The sequence below is a fragment of the Tiliqua scincoides genome, chromosome 2 (assembly GCF_035046505.1).
Source record: "Tiliqua scincoides isolate rTilSci1 chromosome 2, rTilSci1.hap2, whole genome shotgun sequence".
Taxonomy (NCBI): Eukaryota; Metazoa; Chordata; class Lepidosauria; order Squamata; family Scincidae; genus Tiliqua; species Tiliqua scincoides.
In genome coordinates this window covers 33,655,697-33,673,704 of record NC_089822.1, presented here as the reverse complement: position 1 = coordinate 33,673,704, position 18,008 = coordinate 33,655,697, and the positions used below count along the sequence as shown (strand labels likewise).

Sequence of the window (18,008 nt, the reverse complement as noted above, 5' to 3'; positions counted from 1 at the left end):
CAGAACTGTTTGTGTATTTCAGGGGTGTCCAAACTTTTTGGCAGGAGGGCCACATCATCTCTCTGACATTGTGTCGGGCTGGGGGAAAAAAAGAATTAATTTACATTTCAAATTTGAATAAATTTACATAAATGAATATATTAGAGATGGAACTTGTATGAATGAATGAAGGTCTTGCAATAGCTAATGGCCTAAAAAAGGCCTTTCCTTTGTTGCTGCTGCTGCATCACAGATGTGAAACAGCAAGCAGTGGAGGGAGCCCTCATGCAAGAGGTCGAACAGTTGGCCGTCACGCTGAGAACAGTTGCATCAGGCCAGTGCAGGCTCCAGCAAGTCTCCAGAGGACCAGAGGCTCATTGGAGACTGGGAGCTCCCTGAGGGCTGGATTAGGAGTCCTTGAGGGCCACAAGTGGCCCCAGGCCCAGGGTTTGGGCACCCCTAGAGTAGTTCATTGGATCTGAAACTTGATCCACTTTTCAATGCTTTCAAGAATACTGAAAATCAGGTTCCTATTACAGGTTACAGTATTTAGCAAGTCACATTCATTACAGTACATGCCCTAACGTAATATAAATTAACATCACCCATGATTCCAAGAGATTAGTATAATGCTTCCCAAACTGTGAATCAGGACTCAGCAGTGGGTTACAACCTGGTTCAGGATCATTCTGGTAATTGTAAGGATCATTCTTATGTTCCCCTCCTGAATATATGCACACCTGTGGCTCTGTTTCACTTTCCATAGGCTTTAATACATTTTCCTTTGGTAGCTGGGAGGGACATCCTTCTTTGAGAATCTGTTGGGGCCTGCATTCATTGGATCACGAACATTATGGTGACATCATGTTCCTCTCAGTCTGCCCTTCAGAGTGGACCAAGGCATATCTGCCTACTCATGAGTAAATGTGCACATGTTGCTCCTTTTTGCTTCTGTAGGGCTCAAATATATTTTCCAGGTCAGCTATAGCTTGTCAGTTTCTCAACCCACTGGTGGTTCCCAACCCACCAGTAGTTTGAAAACTACTAGCTTAACCAATTCCCTTTTATAAACAAGACACAGAAATCCGTTGGGTGTTTTTGTTTTTTGAGAGGAGATATCTTAAAATGATAAAGTAATGAAGTTCTGCAGAAAAACTTCCTGAAGAGAAATTCTTAAGTCATCTATCAAGACATGTGAAATGTTACCATGTCATTTGTTAAGCACTTGCTAGCTTCTCTTATAAAGATATAAAGACTGTATCTTTATAGCATTATAGTAAAACTAATACTGTTTATAGATAACAAACTGAAAGCAAGGATCAATTTCCAGGAGAACATAAAGCTATTGTGACAAAGAGGATTAAAATTGCTTTTACACAATATTATGTTTTACAAGCTATAGTTACATATCATGGGTCAATATTTGAAGCACTCAACATTCTTTGCTGCACCTGTCTTCCTCTGTTCAGATATCAGCTAGATATTGTGTTTAAGCTGAATGATACCGTAATCTTCAGCTGCTACACTCAATTATCATTTTTAACACAAAACAGTGTATTGGCTCAGTAACAATTCTTGGTCTGATTGCTGACAAACAGTTTCATTTAGGGCACAATCCTAACCAGGTTTACTCAGAAGTAGGTCCAATTGTGTTCAATGAGACTTACTCCCAGGAAAGTGAGGTTAGGACTGCAGCCAGAGTCTCCTAAAATCCTGTACCATCATAACATGGATTACAAATGTTTTAGTTATAAACTGTATTTCTGATACATTGTAAATATACCCCATGGATATATATATATATATATCCATATATATCTTATATCCATATCTTATATTTATAAGAGCATGTAAACCAGGGGTGCTCACACGTTTTTGGCTCGAGAGCTACTTTGAAACCCAGCAAGGCCCGGAGATCTACCAGAGATTTTTTTACAATGTTCGCGCCATCATAACATATAACATTTATGTGTTCAATGTATGTTGGTGTACCTTGAGCCCCACTGAGTATAACAGGACTTACTCCTGAGTAGACATGCCTAGGATTAGGCTGTGAGGCTGCAATCCTAGCCACACTTACCTGGGAGTAAGCCCCATTGAGTACAATGGGCCTTACTCCCGGCGTTTCCTCCCAGAGGCACCTGAAGGGGGGGTCAGCACTCCGCGATCTACTCATTTTGCCTCGCGATCTACCGGTAGATCACGATCCACCTATTGAGCACCCCTGATGTAGACAATAATTAGACTGCACTAAATTCAGAATTGATAGGGATTAACTTCTCTAAGTTGAGAAAAATAACTGAAATTGGTGCCAAGAGAATGACTGTTGTTCCCCTCAAAAACAGGACAGGAGGGTCATTATGTCAAAGTGACCTAAAGTGATAATGATTGGCAGAACATGTAGATCATAACTTTCCCAAAGGGAAAATTCCAGGATCTTGTATAACTAAAGTTGTGGGCCAGGAATATTTTGGGATGCAGGGCAGTATGACCGCCTAATTAGAGCCGGGACCATGCACCAAACCTGTCATAATAGGCCCAGTAAGGAGGTGGAAGTGACATACAGTGTCACATGGGTAACTTGTTTATCTCACTTTATTTAATGTAGTTCTCTGGGTGTGGTTCTTTGAGAAACAGGATTGGAAATTAGAGTGAACATTTGTATCCAAACTGAATCAATTGGCTTGTGTAATTCACTTACTATTGTAGAAATAAAGCCTCCAAACCCTTTTAAAAGGTCTGTAACTGTTTGGCATTGTGTCAGTGAAAAGAATCTGAAAATCTTTCCAACAGAATCCAGTATTATAATATTTTAATCAAAGTCAGACAGACACACATGTACAATTTGCTTCTTTGTATAACAGAAACATTATGCAGCGATTATCAAACCTGATTTACATAACTCAGGTACTTATCTCAATAATCACCTTCATACATAAAAGCATATTTACTGCAAATGCCCCAGTATAAAAATAAGTACTGTATAAAGAGCCTTAAGTATGTTACAGCAAATTGTTCATGAAAATTCACACTTAATACATCATTGTCCCTGAAAACAAACAGGGATACCAAGAAGTCTCAAGAATTAGAGAAGGGAGCACAGACAGACTTCAAGCCTGGTTTACTGCTACAGGATGACTACTTTAAAGGTCATCTGGCTTCATACTCATTCTTGGAAAATCCAAGAAACAACTGTACATCTGAGCACAGAAGAAAAAAAGATTAAGCATTTAATACAAAGTATTTTATGTTTGACAAATGTCATTATAAATGTATAACAAAGTCAGCTATTCAAAAAGTAATAAGATGGGAGCTGTCTTGGAAGCACCATTATACATAGCTAATATCCCAATTTTAAAATATCCTGATTTTAAAAATCAGGATAATTCCAATTACAAATTCTTACAAAATGATAACACCTGGTGGAAACATGCTGTTCTTTTCCTTACACAGGAAATATTTGATTGTACAAACATCTATCAGACATTTTAATTATGTCCTTTCTGTAGTAATTGATTTTATATGTTAACCTTCAGAATTAGAAAGTGTTCTGTTCCACTTTAATATGCTCATCTTAAAAGAAAAAAATACACCCCAAAAAACTATGAGTTGAGAATAGTTCATTAGACAGAGTTTAAGACTCATGGTCTAATCACAAACGCTACCTCAAACATTTATTTGGAAAATATCATATGGGCATATCTCATATTGTGAAACACATGCGAACTCTACTCCTTGCCTTTTTAGTGGCTGTATTAAGTGTAAAGTTTCAGAACATTAGGAAACCTTAAGCTTTAAAAAAATTTATCTTTCACATTAGAGGAAAATACTCATCTTTTAAAAAGCAAAATCCTCTTAATGATGAATTACTACATCATTGGCTTAAAAAAATTAAACCTGGTTCTTTCATCCATAGTGTAATGCAACTGCTTTGGTATTGGTCAGTGCTAGCAATTCAATCAATCAAGCATAATATACATGTCAATTATATTACGACAGATTCAGTAATGAAAAATATTAATTCCATTTCCAATGGCAGATTTGTGGCATTTGATGTCCTGCCATGAATCAATGGAATCAAAGCACTGTCCAAATCATTTAGATAATGCTGTGGAAGAAGCTGGCCTCCAGATCCTGCCTGGTATTCTACCTAAGGATGAGAAATCAAAGTGTTAATTTACTATAACACACACTATATGCAGAACATAATTTCTTTACATTTACAAACTATCTTTAATACAATAGACACTTTACAATTACTATTTAGCATTTTAAGAAAAAGAACCAACCAAAAAGTAACACAGCTTGCCCAAATCATTTCACAAAGTGCCCCCAAATGCAATTTCTTGGCAGCCAGTTGCCCATAGAACAATTGGTAGGTGTGACTCAATTTGTGATAGAAGAAAGGACCAAACTCTTATCCCTTCAAGATCTCTGCAACTCCCCTTGCTGATTAAGTTCATGCCAGGAGGAGGCATTAATAGACAACCATTAGAAGCTGACAGAATGAAGTCCCCAGCCTGGACTTCTTCCCTCTTGCTTCCCCCTCAGGCTACACAGGATATTCTGTGTCCCTGGCAAATAGGGTAAGGGATTTTCCCACTTGAAATCTGAGACCACTAGTGGTCTGCTCAGTGCCCTGGCTTGAGTTTCTCCTCTTTTAACTCTAAATGGGTTACATTAACATCATTTGTATTGATGCATAGTAGCATAATTAAAATAGTTACCATGTCAGTATCCATGGAAACTCGAAGACCTATCTTGTTCATTCCATTACTTTTTAGTGTCTTGAGATGCTTGCGCAAAGCAGCACAGGAAGCCAATGCAATTTCTTTAGCAAATGGATATGGTGGTTGAATGTATAAATCAATAGCTTTTAAGAGATAGAACACCTATAATGAAAGTAAAGTTAGTAGCAATAAATTTCTCCCCTAAAAACCAACAAGAGACAATTTGACATTTGTAAAGCATTGTCCAATGATTGGTATGCCTATTATACTCAAAAGCAAGAAAATTGCCAAGCGATGACATGAAAGTTCAAAATGTTTAATATAGCTACAATTGTAATAATAACATGCAACTGTTAGAGAACAAGAAAAAACATTTATAAGTTTATAAAGTAAAGAGCAGCACTGTTTAAGACTTTGATGGGAGTGGGTTCGAATTGTACAAAGAATTGAATTATAATGTATTTGCTAATGACGACTCTACAGGTGAATTTTCAGTATTCTAAACATTGTGATTTAATCTTTTGAATATCCATCATTGTTAAAAACCAATTCTACTTACTTCAGTACACTTTATACATTTTTCATTCATTTCAAAATCTTGTTCTTGAACTATTTTTTCACTCTCAATTCCTTCCATAGACTTTCCATCTATTGGACTTGTAACTCTATGAAGCAAGATGAATACTACATTAATTCATACTAATTTCTAAGATGGTCTCCTTCTCTATACAATGTCACAAATGTTTTCTGTGGGCTGGCTTTTTGCAACAGGGATTAAGCTGATATGCTACCTTATATAGACCATTATGCCTTATTAGTACCTTGAGCTTCTAAGATAAGGTAGGCTAAAAATCTGAGTGTCCAGATCTAAAGGGTTTCTCAGGCTCCCACAAAATGTCTTGCTTGTTGGAATTTTGCCTTTTTAAAAAGCTCACTCAAATAAAACTGCTTTTGAATGCCCAATTTGAAAATGGTATGCATTCCAGCACAGAGGGGCTGGGGCTAAGAAAAGCAAGTCTAGAGCTCCTTCAGGTTCATAAAATTAAGCTCTAGGGACTTACAGAGCAATTCTAAGAACTGTTTATTTGAGTTCCATCCAAGTAAACAGTTCATAACTTAATATTTTACTGGAGACTTATTTTTAAAAATACCTTGGTATAAAGATGCTCTTACATGAATGAAAAATATTTCCACTCATGTGTATCCCCCAATTCTGGTTGCTATATCGCCCCCATATCATTTCCTACACCATTCTAGAGACTCCCCAATCTCAAGGAGTAGCTTCTCAGAGAGCTGCAGCAAAGAGGTAAGAAAGCTGAACTTTGTAGGCCAAGTTCCACTTTTATGTCTCTAGAGCCTGATGTGGAACCCTCAGAATACTGCAAGTGAAAACTTTAAAATAATGAATGAACCATATTTGCTCAAACTGAATTTATGGACATGATCTACACATGTCCATTTATAATTTTTCCATTATCTGAGTCCATTTGTATATGCATAATCTAGGACTGAATCCATTTATGTATGCATAATACAATATAAGCAAAAATCATCATTTGAAAATGGATTAAATCATTTAATTGACAAAAGAGCTTTAAAATACCCATCTCACAATCCTCTTAGTTACATATAACTTCTCAGATGTGACAAATTGTGTGGATCAAATGAGCCAAAAGTTGGCAAAACTTCTATAAATATTAAAGTATATAAATAATGTTCATTCTTATTCTGCCAGTTGCTAAATTACATTTTCCTAGATGTTTTACAAAAAGTGCCATCCTGAAAAAAAATCTTATTCAAAATTAAATTTTAGGAAAAATCATACCTCACATTTGTCTTCTCTTCATTTTCTACCCAACAAATGTCTACATATTCTCGCAGATCTCCCGAATCTACTTTGCCACAAGTAATTCTAAAGTCAATTTTTTCTCTTAAAGCCTGACGTAAGCCATCCATAGTCTCTGGCGTGATCTGTACCATTATCCCATCTATAAAGGAAAAGCTATTTTACTAAATACAAGTCAGTTATGGATACTTTATTATAACAGTTTTTAAGAAATTAATGTTCGTAAATCTAAATTGTGCATGGACTCAATTCAACAAACATTTGTGTGATAATCCCTGTTTATTTCTTTTTCTTTTTAAATTTTTTAATATTTTTCAAAGACAAATTTAGTAATCCCCGTTTATTTCAATGTAGACAAAAGTTTAATAAATTATACCATTAAGTTCACATCTACTGAAACATATTTTAAGAACAAAGTGAAGAAAAGGAGTCCAGGCTTCCCCTTGTAATTACTTAAAAATTTCATTAATAAGGAACACATGAAATGCAAGAGAAACCCAGAAAAGCTAAAGTTTTACAAAATTACATAAGATGTATTAAAAAGATTACATAAGATGTATTAAGAAGATTATTATATCTGAATAAGTGATACAAGGAGTAAACGCACAAGAAAAATCCCTAGCACTGTGTGTAGGAGTTCAGGTAAGCAGGCTCTCTCACTTGTATCACTATCGGTGTTTAAACAAAAGGTTGGCTTTAGAAAACATGACATTCCATACCTTCAACAATGCTGGATTTAGCAAGGAATCCAGAAGATGCTTTTAGGGCTCCATTGAACACAACAAAGCTTGCACCTGTAACTAAATAGACACAATGTACTTAAATTGCCCACACTAATTTTAAATGTTTAAACATATTTCATCTTATTAAGTACATTCTGTATTATTGTGGAAGTACTATGCTTAGTGCTCCTGTTGTTCTAGAAAAGCATATCAGGGTTGCTGAAAACCCTATATTCCACATAATAGAGGCACACAATGCCAACTCAGGGCCCAATCCTATCCAACTTTCTAGCACCGGTGCAGCTGCAATGTAGCCCCAAGGTTAAGGAAACATGTTCCCATACCCCGAGGGGGCCCCAGTGACTGCCTCCCCACTGCAGGATGCAGTGCACGTCCCATTGGTACAATTGCACCAGCAATGGAAAACTGGATAGGATTGGGCCCTCAATCTGCAGTAATTAGCAAGTGACAACAAGCTGAATGTTTCCAAAAGTAGTCAGAGATCTGTGGTAGAGCAGATAGAAGTCCCAGATTTAACCCCTAGCATCACCACTTAAAGATCTCCAATAGCAAGGCTGGGAAAGATCACTTTCTCCCTGAGAGATCAGTGACCTGCTACCAGTCAGACAACATGATCTGGAGCAGGGGTGTCCAAAGGGGGGAAAAAAGAATTAATTTACATTTAAAATTTGAATAAATTTACATAAGTTTACATAAATGAATATATTAAAGATGAACTTATACGAACAAATGAACTTCTAGTAATAGCTCATGGCCTATAAAAGGCCTTGCACAAAGCAAGGCTGGCCTTTCCTTTGCTGCCGCTACTGCATCGTAGACATGAAACAGCAAGCAGTGGAGGGAGCCCTCATCCCACAGCTCACGCGAGATGTCAAACAGTTGCCCTCATGCTGAGAGCAGTTGCTTTGGGCTGGTGAGGACTCCAGTAAATCTCTGGAGGGCCAGAGGCTCATTGGAGACTGGGAGCTCCCTGAGGGCTGCATTGGGAGTTCTTGAGGGCCGCAAGTGGCCCCAGGGACACCCCTGATCTGAGGAACAAATGGCCTGATTTTGTATAGGACAACGTCTAACAGACATAATTAAGTTGAAGATTACTTAACAGTTTTATATTTTTATGTTAATACTCTTATTAAAATGCTGAACTTCTAAGATAGCAAGAAGCAAAAATTCAAGAACACTTAGCAGGACGATGTTTTTGCTGGAAACGTCTTCCATGATTACTTACACATTTCTAGGGCAAAGCAAGAGTGACCATCTCTTCCAAAAATGAATATTAATATTTCCATAATGATTAATAATGAATATTAATATTGCCAGAAGGCAAGTGGTCCACATCCTACACTTGAAGAAAAAAAAATGTTCCAACTAATACAATACTTTCTGACACTTACTTTTCCTAGGGTGTCCCGTAGCACTATTTGCTTGTGTCTGATAGACTCCATCATCATTCTGCACACAAACTAAGTGAGAATCTGCTTCAGAACTAAAACTTGCTCCAATGCTAATGACATGTTCATTGGAAGTATTTACAACTTTCATAACCTGTAATTATAGAAATGCCATTAAAACATTCCTGCATACAATACTTTATTAATCCAAAGTCTTACACTAGTCTTAAACTAAAGCTAAAATCTTATGTACACTTATCTGGAAGTAAACCCTACTGAACACAGAGGATAAGCAGGTACAGTATAGGACTGGGCTGCGGTATAATTCACATATCTACCCACATCTCATCTTGCATTGCTTTCAAGTTCAACCTTTTCTCTTAGCAGTCCACAACCCCTTCAGGAATGTTGTCACTTTTGTCTCGTACAGCAAATATAATTGACTTGATCCATGTTATTCTCACACCTATAAGAGATATGTCACAACAGGGTGCAACACTGGCTATGGGCACATATCTGACCACTGAAGATTTAGAAAAATATTGCTTCTCATCCAGAATACATTTTAGACTTTTTTTTCCAAAATAAGGTCTATAGCCATTTTTCCTCTCAAAACATGATTTCTATTCTCATATATAAATATTTTTAATAAATTGGTGAGAAGAGATTTACATACTTGAAAATTTATTTACCCTCTCTTCAATGAACTGAGGGCTGCAATGCATGGCTTCCTTCCCTTTTTATCCTCACAAAACCCCGAATGGTATATTAGATTGAGACAGTCAGTGCAACTGTCAAGGCCAACCATTGAACTTCATGGCCAAGCTGAAAGTTGAACCTGGTCTCTCTGGTTAAAATCAAACATGCTAGCCATCACACCATACTGGCCTTTAGTGTATGGGCGATACAATACCAGCCATCTGTAATTTTTAAATATCGAGAACAAGTTCAATTTACTTGATACATCAATAATACAAGTAGGAAGAGCTATGATTGCATCCTAGTCATAGTTAGGGGCATAGATAGGAGAGTGGCTGAGGAATTTGTGCAAGAGGTGAAAAACTAAAGTAGCAAAGGAATGTGTGAGGCTGCTGCTCACTTTTGATCCCTTAGCCATGATTATGATGTCTGCAATAATCCTTACTACCAAATTACACTTACCTCATTATATTTCCTCAGAGGTATTTTTATGCAGCTTCTACCCATTTCCATATGAATAAATAAACCATCTATTGTATGTAAGGCATATTGATAATTCCTAAGATCCTAAAATGCAATAAAAAAGTAAATCTAAAATTAAAAATTAAAAAAACATGGATTCAAAATTAAAAAAAGCATGGGTATCTCATAACTAGTTCTACTGTACTAAAAGAAATTGTAACTCCCAACCCATTACCAAGTTATTTGTAGCATCCTTCAGGAGTTGAGCTAAGCAAAGGCCCTATTCAGCCCCAGAAGTTGAACTTTTGCTATTCTATGGAGTGTGTATTACAGAATACTTGGCAAAATAAACCAATTAAAGCAAGCCAGGTTAGAGATAGACTTGCCTTCTAATTACAATCAAAGAGTAGATTTATTCTAAATCTTTGGACTCTACGGTTCTACGAAATTTGAAAATCACTACTTTAAAAAAAAATTCACATACTTAATTCCCACCCCAATTTCCTTAGTTTATAATTAATATTAACATTATAAAAAGGCTTAATTCCAATATTGCAGTTGAAACACTCCTGCACTGTAAAATATTAGTATAATTTGGCAGAAGTTTATGTTGGCAGATGTTTTCATATGAGTTTTCTGATTTAGTAGTTTTATATTGCTGCTTTAAATTTGATTGCCTTATGCTGCTATGGAGTTTGAGTGAGGTTTATATTAGGTTCTGCATACTGGTTGTTTTTGAATTTTATTGTCCTATCTTTTAAATTTGTATATTTGATTATTTTATTGATTTGCATTATATTATAAATTTTGTTAGGCACCTTAAATTGTAAATAAATTCCCATCATGTGTGAATAAATTTTACTTTCCCACAGTCACACTTCCAACACTGCAGAATGTTTAGATTACAAATTCAAAGGGAGAAACAGCACGTTCTGTCCACAGAACAGACTACAGTTGATACTACTGCATCGCAAGCAGCATTGAGAATTTAGAGGAGAAATATCAGAAAAGAGAGATGCTGAATTTTTTATCCTTTTGCATTTACAAATTCATATGATGAAAATGCAGGCCTGGAACTCAAATTAGGAGAAAAGCAGTGACAGGCAAAGCATACAGATGCTAGTGGTGTAAGCTGTTATTATTCCTTAACTTCTGGATTTGTTTCCAAACCCAACTTACCTGATTTTGTCTTATTCATCTTATTAATACCTCTATACAATTAATCATACACAGGTATTTCTTTAGGAGACACAAAAAATGGTTTAATATAAAGATCTTGAATTCTGGTCTCTCACAGCCATTTCAATATCAGAAAGATATCAGGAAGAGAGAAACAACAAAATACAAGTAAAACATTTACTCACAACAAGCAAGTTCATGACTGTATGTCCAATCTCTCGAAAGAGAGGCTTCCGATGTCGGATACTTGTTAAAGGAGCTGGGTATACTAGCAGAAGAATAGAAAGAAGTAAGAAACATGCAGAATGGACTATACCAGTGGTTCTCAAACTGTGCATTACAGTACAGTTTGTGCCATGCAGCATCTTTTTCCCAGCTCACTGGGCTGAGATTGCGTGAGATTGTCACAAGACAGGGCACCGTGGATGAAGTGCACAGTGGCATCAGTAAGTTGGGAAACTGCTGGACTATACTATACAATCTCTTTAAAGGCCAGCAATTTATAAACAAGATGAAAATATACTGCAAAGCTAGTTCCATAAGACAACCTTATCCCAAACAGTAGTCTCCAAACAGTGCAACTCAGCAAACCACTTTAGCAAAATGATTTATAGCGCAATCCTATCTTGCACTGGGATAGGACTGTATCCAGCGCAAGATGAGCCCAAAGTGGCTCAGTCAGAGGCAAGGGAAAAATTTTCCCCTTACCCCCAGGATAAGCTGCCATAGACCCAGTGGGTCTCCTCGGGCTTGCGTCACCTCAGGAGTGACGCACTGCTTGGGGAACAGGGTTGGAATCCAGCATAACAGCTGGGTTCCAGCCACGCCTCCCACTCTCTGCCCACCCACCCCCGGGGCTGCCCTCCACCCACCCTCCACCTGCCCCAGAACACCTCCCTCCCACCTCAGACTCTTGTGTTGGCCAAGCTTGGCACGTTTGTGACCCTCCTGGGTCTAAATCTCATGTCAATATGGAATTAGTTATCAGATTAATGCAGCGTTTCCCAAGCTGTGGGTTGTGAGCCCATGTGTGGTGGGTCGCAACCCCATGTAACCCTGGCCCGATTTGATGCTCCAGGTGGTGGAGGAATTCTTTTGGAAGAGGCATCTTCTGGGTTGTGCCAGGCTGGCTACTCACTCTATTGGCCTCTGCAGACCTCAGAATGCCTGCAGAAGTGACTTCCAGTTTTCTGACCCAACTTACAGTTTGACTGTAAGTAACTTCCGGTTACTTCTGCAGGCCATTCTGAGGCTCATGGAGGCAAATAGAGTGGGGTGTCAGCCCGGCATGATCCAGAAGAGGCAACTGGGGCTCCAGAATAGCATTCTTCCACCACCACCACCACCATCATGTTGCAACCCACCATGGAGGACAAGGTGGGTCACAGCACAAAAAGTCTGAGAACTACTGGATTATTGCATTCCATGTTCAAATTATTAGTACTGAGCACAATTATACTTTAAACTCACCCCCATATTCCGCTCCCAATCTTAACATCAAGCGAATTGGAAAAACCTTTGCCCAAGGTACCTCCTGTTTCTGAATAAGAATGCCACATAAAAAAGGATTTTGTGGCAATGCAAAATCATCCAGTTTCTGGAAAAATGGTGTAACAAACAGGAATCCACCATGTTCCTTATTTCCAAGAAAGCCTTCAGTAAAAGTAATATTTTCCAAGTTTCCTATGAATTTTCCTGTTTGAAAAGAAAAGTTACATATATACACAAATCCAAGTCATCACAATGACATTCTTAACACTCTTCTCAAGATATACTGAGCTTCTGGAGCAAAATAGGAAATAAGTATGTAGTAGTTTTAAAGTCATGACAGTATAGGATCTACCCAAATCCATTTGTGCAACATATAGAAATACATGCCTGTTTACAATAACTTTGGTAAAAATATACTTCTACTGTTATAGCTATACTGTAATATGCTGTAATACTATTGTTAGTTATTTGATTTTATTCTGTAAACCTCTTTGTGAACTTTTAGTTGAAAAGCGGTATATAAATACTGTTAGTAGTAGTAGTAGTAGTAGTAGTAGTAGTAGTAGTAGTAATAATAATAATAATAATAATAATAATAATAATAATAATAATACTGCACTCCTGTAGCTTTTAAATTGTACTTTGTGGGACCCTAGAATTCCCTAAAATAAGATAAAAAGTGCTCTCTCTCTCTCTCTCTGAAACACAGCTTGTCTATGATTACTAAACTTCCTCCTTAAAAGCGCAATTACAGTACAAGAGAATGTTGAGTGAGTTCCAAAGCACATAGTTCACATGAGCCCCAAAAGACATGGCCCCGCATAAACTCAGTGGACAAGTTTCAAACAACGCTAAACCATGGTTTGGCATTACTAGCATGAGAATCAAACTTCAGCACTGCCACTCCCATCTCCATCCCCCTTGACTAGTTTACAAATTGTAGTTAGACCAAGCAGGATCAAACCAATTGCTATGTTTCAATGCAATGACAAATCTCAGATTGTTCTAAAATTTGCAAGTGTTGCAAATATTCTTCCCTTGTGAAAGTGACAGGAGAACATGCAGCCCTAGCTTAATGCTAGCAAAGCAAAACCATAGTGGTTTAATCATGGTTTGGCATTATGTCTGTGAACCCACTCACTGGGCGCCCTAACACTTCAGAATCTTTTCCAATAACATGAAGTACCAAAGCAGGCAAGTCAAAAGATTCCCACAGACTAGAAACACTGAAAAAAGTTATCCTAATCTCTTTTGTTCTCTTTGCCTACAAATGCAATACAATCTTAGTTACGTCCAATTTTTAGTCAGGTTTGGGTATGGAAAAACCTATTTGTATGGGGAGAAAGCATTCTGCTCCCTCCCTTGTTAACATTACACCTACAAATATCACAAGGCTATTCCTGAAACAAAATATTAACTACAAATGCTTAGAGCTTTAAAAAAATTTAATTAAAAATTAACTGACACATACTGCTTGAAAAGCTACATAAGGAAACTTCAAACCTTTCATCGCATCCTTATATATGTTGATAAATAATTTGAAGATTTCTTTAGGAACATCATCTTCATTTGGCAAACAAGATAATAGTATGATGATTTCTGCCTGCCCCAAGCCACACAGTCCATTGGTTGAGAAGTACCAGCATCTTTCTGAACAATCTTAAGGATAAAAAAAATGAAATACTGTAGTAGACTTATGCTTTTCTTATGGAATACTTATAATGCAATTGATATACCTTCGGCATAGTAACTAACAGTCCAATGCTGAGCTGCCTGGGGCGCGTGGCTGCAGCGGTGCCCTGCAGGGTACCACCGCATCCTGTGCGCCTCAGCATGCCACGGGTGGCACCTCGGGAGAAGGGGACTTTCATCCCCTTCTCCCGGATAAGGGAAGCAGCCCCGCAATGTGGCTATTCACCAAAAGGTCAGTAGTAAAGCAAAGGTGTTCGTGTATGGCGCTGAGCCCTACATGAACAAACAGGATCCAGTGGAGCTGAGCTCCACCAGACCCGCCTCCTGCCTCCCTGCTCCCTACCCCTGGTACACCTCCCGCCCGCCCTCTCTCCTCCCTCCCCACAGCTCCCCCCTCCCCAGAACGCCTCCTCCCCGCCCCCCTCCCCTTCTCTGCTTACCATGCCGCAGCTCGGTGGTCTGTGAGACTGTCAAGTAGCAGAGGATGGGTGCCCACCAGGCACTAGCCAGCGCTGGGCTAGCACAGGTGCTGGCTCAGCAGTAAGCCTCGCAGGTGTGCCTTATGACATGTTTGCGACAGTGCGCTCCGGCAGAAAGCCAGAGCGCCGAGCTCAGGATTGGGCTCTAAGACATCAGGTTTGTTTTACAGCAGGGCCACATTATCTCTCTGACACTGTGGCAGGGGTCAGGAATAAAATTTGAATAAATTTATGTAAATGAATATATTAGAGATGGAACTTATATGAATGAATGATGGTCTTGCAATAGCTCCAGGCCTATAAAAGGCCTTGCACAAACAAAGGCTAGTGTTTCCTTCACTTCCGCTACTGCATCACAGATGTCAAACAGCCCTTGTCCCATAGCTCATGAGAGAAGTCGAACAGTCGAACAGTCACCCTCATGCTGAGAGAAGTTGCATCGGGCCAGCAAGGGCTCCAGCAAGTCTCCAGAGGGCCAGAGGCTCAATGGAGACTGGGGGCTCCCTGTGGGCATGATTGGGAGTCCTCAAGGGCTGCAATTGACCCCCCTCCCCAGGCTGGGGTTTGGGTACCCCTGTTCTACAGCAACTTTAAAAACTGTGTAAAAATTATATTATTTACAACAAGCTTTTACATGACTTAGAAAATCTAACAGAAACCTAACACAGGCGACACTGCAACATTGGTCACAAATATACAAAACAGAAAGGGGTGTGTGTGTGTGTGTGTGTGTATACACACACACCTTTATATATATATATATATATATATATATATATATATATATATATATATATATATATATATATATATATATATATATATATATATAAAAATGTATATATATACAGTTTTCAAGTCAAACAGTTTTCAAGTCAAACAGGCCTCAATAAAGGATAAGGCCTATATTGTGAAGTGAAAACATATTTCGTATAACAGAATATTTGCATTTGATGCCATTTTGCTTTCTATACATCAACAAACTTATTCTTACATTCTTTCTAATGTAGAGTACGAAAGACAGCAGAACCCTACACCAACAGAAATTTATTGAATTCAAATCACCTTTTTATAACCTTAAAGATAATGCCCAGATTACTTCAGAATTACACACAAGATATCCCTTGCATATGTGCATTATTTGTTTCAGGACAACAAAATTTAGCGTAGCTAAAATGGTGCAGGGGGTAGCAAATGCACCGGGCAACAAGGTGGCTGGGGGGGCAATGATGCCCATGCGCAATGATCAAGTTGCTGCAGAAAGCCCTGCCAGGCACTCGGAGGGAGGAGGGCAGGAGGCTAAGGGAAGGCAACAGTCACAGCAACATACAGTTGCCCGCAGCTGAGATGGAAGGAATTGCTTCTTTGTGCGGAGGGGCGGGGAGGAGCAGTCTAGCCCTTGCAGCTGTCGTGACAGATACCACGGAGGAGCTGGGGGTGGAGGTGTGCACATACCTTCTCCAGGCACACGCGCACCTTCTTTCTTTCCTTCACCATCCTGCCAGCCCTGACTCCCTCCATCATTTCCCCTACCTGTCCTGCTCGACTTGCTGCCCCCTTTAGCTTAAATGGCAAGAGATGTGTGGGGAGCAGAGGAAGGAGGGTGCCTGCCTGCCTGCATTTGGAGAGGGAGGAAGAAGTGTGTTTGTGAGGAGAGCTGGCGGGAACTGTCTGATGTTGGTCAGGACGGGGGAGGGGGTGATGGAGTCCCTGCTAGGCAGGCAGAGCCCCCAGAGACTCTTGTGGAACGCAGCCTGGACTGAGGAGGGCGTTCTCATTGCGCAGTGGGAGCAGCTGCTCATCGGTTTCCCCCTTCCCCATGCCTCCTACTCTCCTCTGCTCCCCACACATCCTCTCTCCATTTGCCAGTCCCCTTAGCCTCCTCTTGGCAAGGCTGCAGCAGCCCGATTGTCTCTGCAATCTAAGCTAGTAGGGCTTGCTCCTGTGTAGACATGCAGGAGATAGGGCTCAGAGGCTTCAATCCAATCAGCACTTTTCTGGGAGTAAGCCCCTTTGACTAGACTGGGCTTGCTTCTAAGTAGACAGGCAGAGGATTGAGTTGGCTGACTGATAGGTTACCTGCACATGTGCAGGAACCTGAAGAGGGTAGCAAGCAAGGCACAGCAACCTGGGAAGCAAGTTGCAGCAGGAGTACTGAGCAGCACAACGCTCGGCCTCATCATTTATTCGTATAATTCCTCAATTCCACTTCCTAAAGGTAAACTGCTGGCTCTTATGATTGTCTCCAGCCCTCTCCTGCACCTCTCAAACTGTGTAAGGCTACAATCCTACCTTACCTCACTTACCAGAGAGTAAGCCCCATGGAACACAATGGAACTACTTTTGAGTAGACATGAATAGACTGTGCTGTAAAAGCGCAACAAGTACTTTCAACGTGCTTGCTATTTCAAAATATTAGCTAACGTTTCTCACTCACTTTAACAAATAAAAAGACCCAATTTAATTAATTATTTGGTCTTTATTTATTATTGGGTAAATAATTAAATTGTTTTATTTTATTTAATTATTTAATTAATTAAATTTGATGTCACTGCAGCTGAGGGGGCTACGGAATCTTCTTTGCACTGGGCAGCAACTTGGTTAGCTACACCACTGGCCCAAAGTTCATGCCCTACTGGAAAAAAGAATTAAGTTTACCCCAAAGTAGATATAACAACCTTAAAAGGCAAAGGGAAAGTGAGAAACCTTTTAGATGGAAAAAAAAATGTAAACATCTAACTATAGAAAAATTCATCTTCCCATTAGCCATACACGTTAGCAGCCATACACAGTACAAAAGCAAAACATTTACAAGATTTCTGGCATAAGGCTACTTACAAGGTAGGATCCTAACAATGACAAGAAGGTTTGCATTTAGGATGAATGTCTGTGGATTCGATTCAAGTAATAACATTACTTGTTTATGAGAAGGATGTTCTTCCACTAAGAATTCTAAAGAAATAAAAAGTGTTAAACTCAATAGAATGCATCAATTTCTAATCTCTAAACACAATATTAATAGTGAACATGATATGATTTATGTACTTCCTGACTTTTCTGCAGACAGCAAGGTCAGAGAAATCATGGATCAATGGCAAAAAATGCTAGTTGTATTTCAAGAGCAGTACATTCAACTTCACACAGAAGATGGCATAGTCTCTTGACTATAAATATAAAAACAGTAGTGGCATCCAGGTGTGGCCCACTGATCATAATACTGAACTTTGCATCGTTTTTCCTGTACATGCTTAAATAAATGCTAAACAGACATAATATACAAGCATCCTCCTCCCCAGTACTTGCAGGTCCCTTATCCACGG

The 18,008-nt window shown here is 39.0% G+C and overlaps 1 protein-coding gene across 3 annotated transcripts in view; it reads right to left on the bottom strand.

Moving 5' to 3' along the window:
* Positions 1-2,774: 2,774 nt before the first annotated feature.
* ZFYVE16 (zinc finger FYVE-type containing 16) overlaps positions 2,775-18,008 on the bottom strand; it is a 47,211-nt gene continuing 31,977 nt past the window's right edge. For all 3 annotated transcript variants that reach the window (XM_066616227.1, XM_066616228.1, XM_066616229.1), the window contains 11 exons: positions 17,527-17,640; positions 14,021-14,176; positions 12,497-12,721; positions 11,212-11,294; positions 9,848-9,952; positions 8,690-8,840; positions 7,275-7,355; positions 6,535-6,697; positions 5,269-5,374; positions 4,707-4,871; positions 2,775-4,129 (listed from right to left, as the gene is read on the bottom strand). In XM_066616227.1, coding sequence (XP_066472324.1) covers positions 3,965-4,129; positions 4,707-4,871; positions 5,269-5,374; positions 6,535-6,697; positions 7,275-7,355; positions 8,690-8,840; positions 9,848-9,952; positions 11,212-11,294; positions 12,497-12,721; positions 14,021-14,176; positions 17,527-17,640 — 1,514 coding nt within the window. In that variant the 3' untranslated portion in view covers positions 2,775-3,964. The remainder of the gene's footprint in view (positions 4,130-4,706; positions 4,872-5,268; positions 5,375-6,534; positions 6,698-7,274; positions 7,356-8,689; positions 8,841-9,847; positions 9,953-11,211; positions 11,295-12,496; positions 12,722-14,020; positions 14,177-17,526; positions 17,641-18,008) is intronic.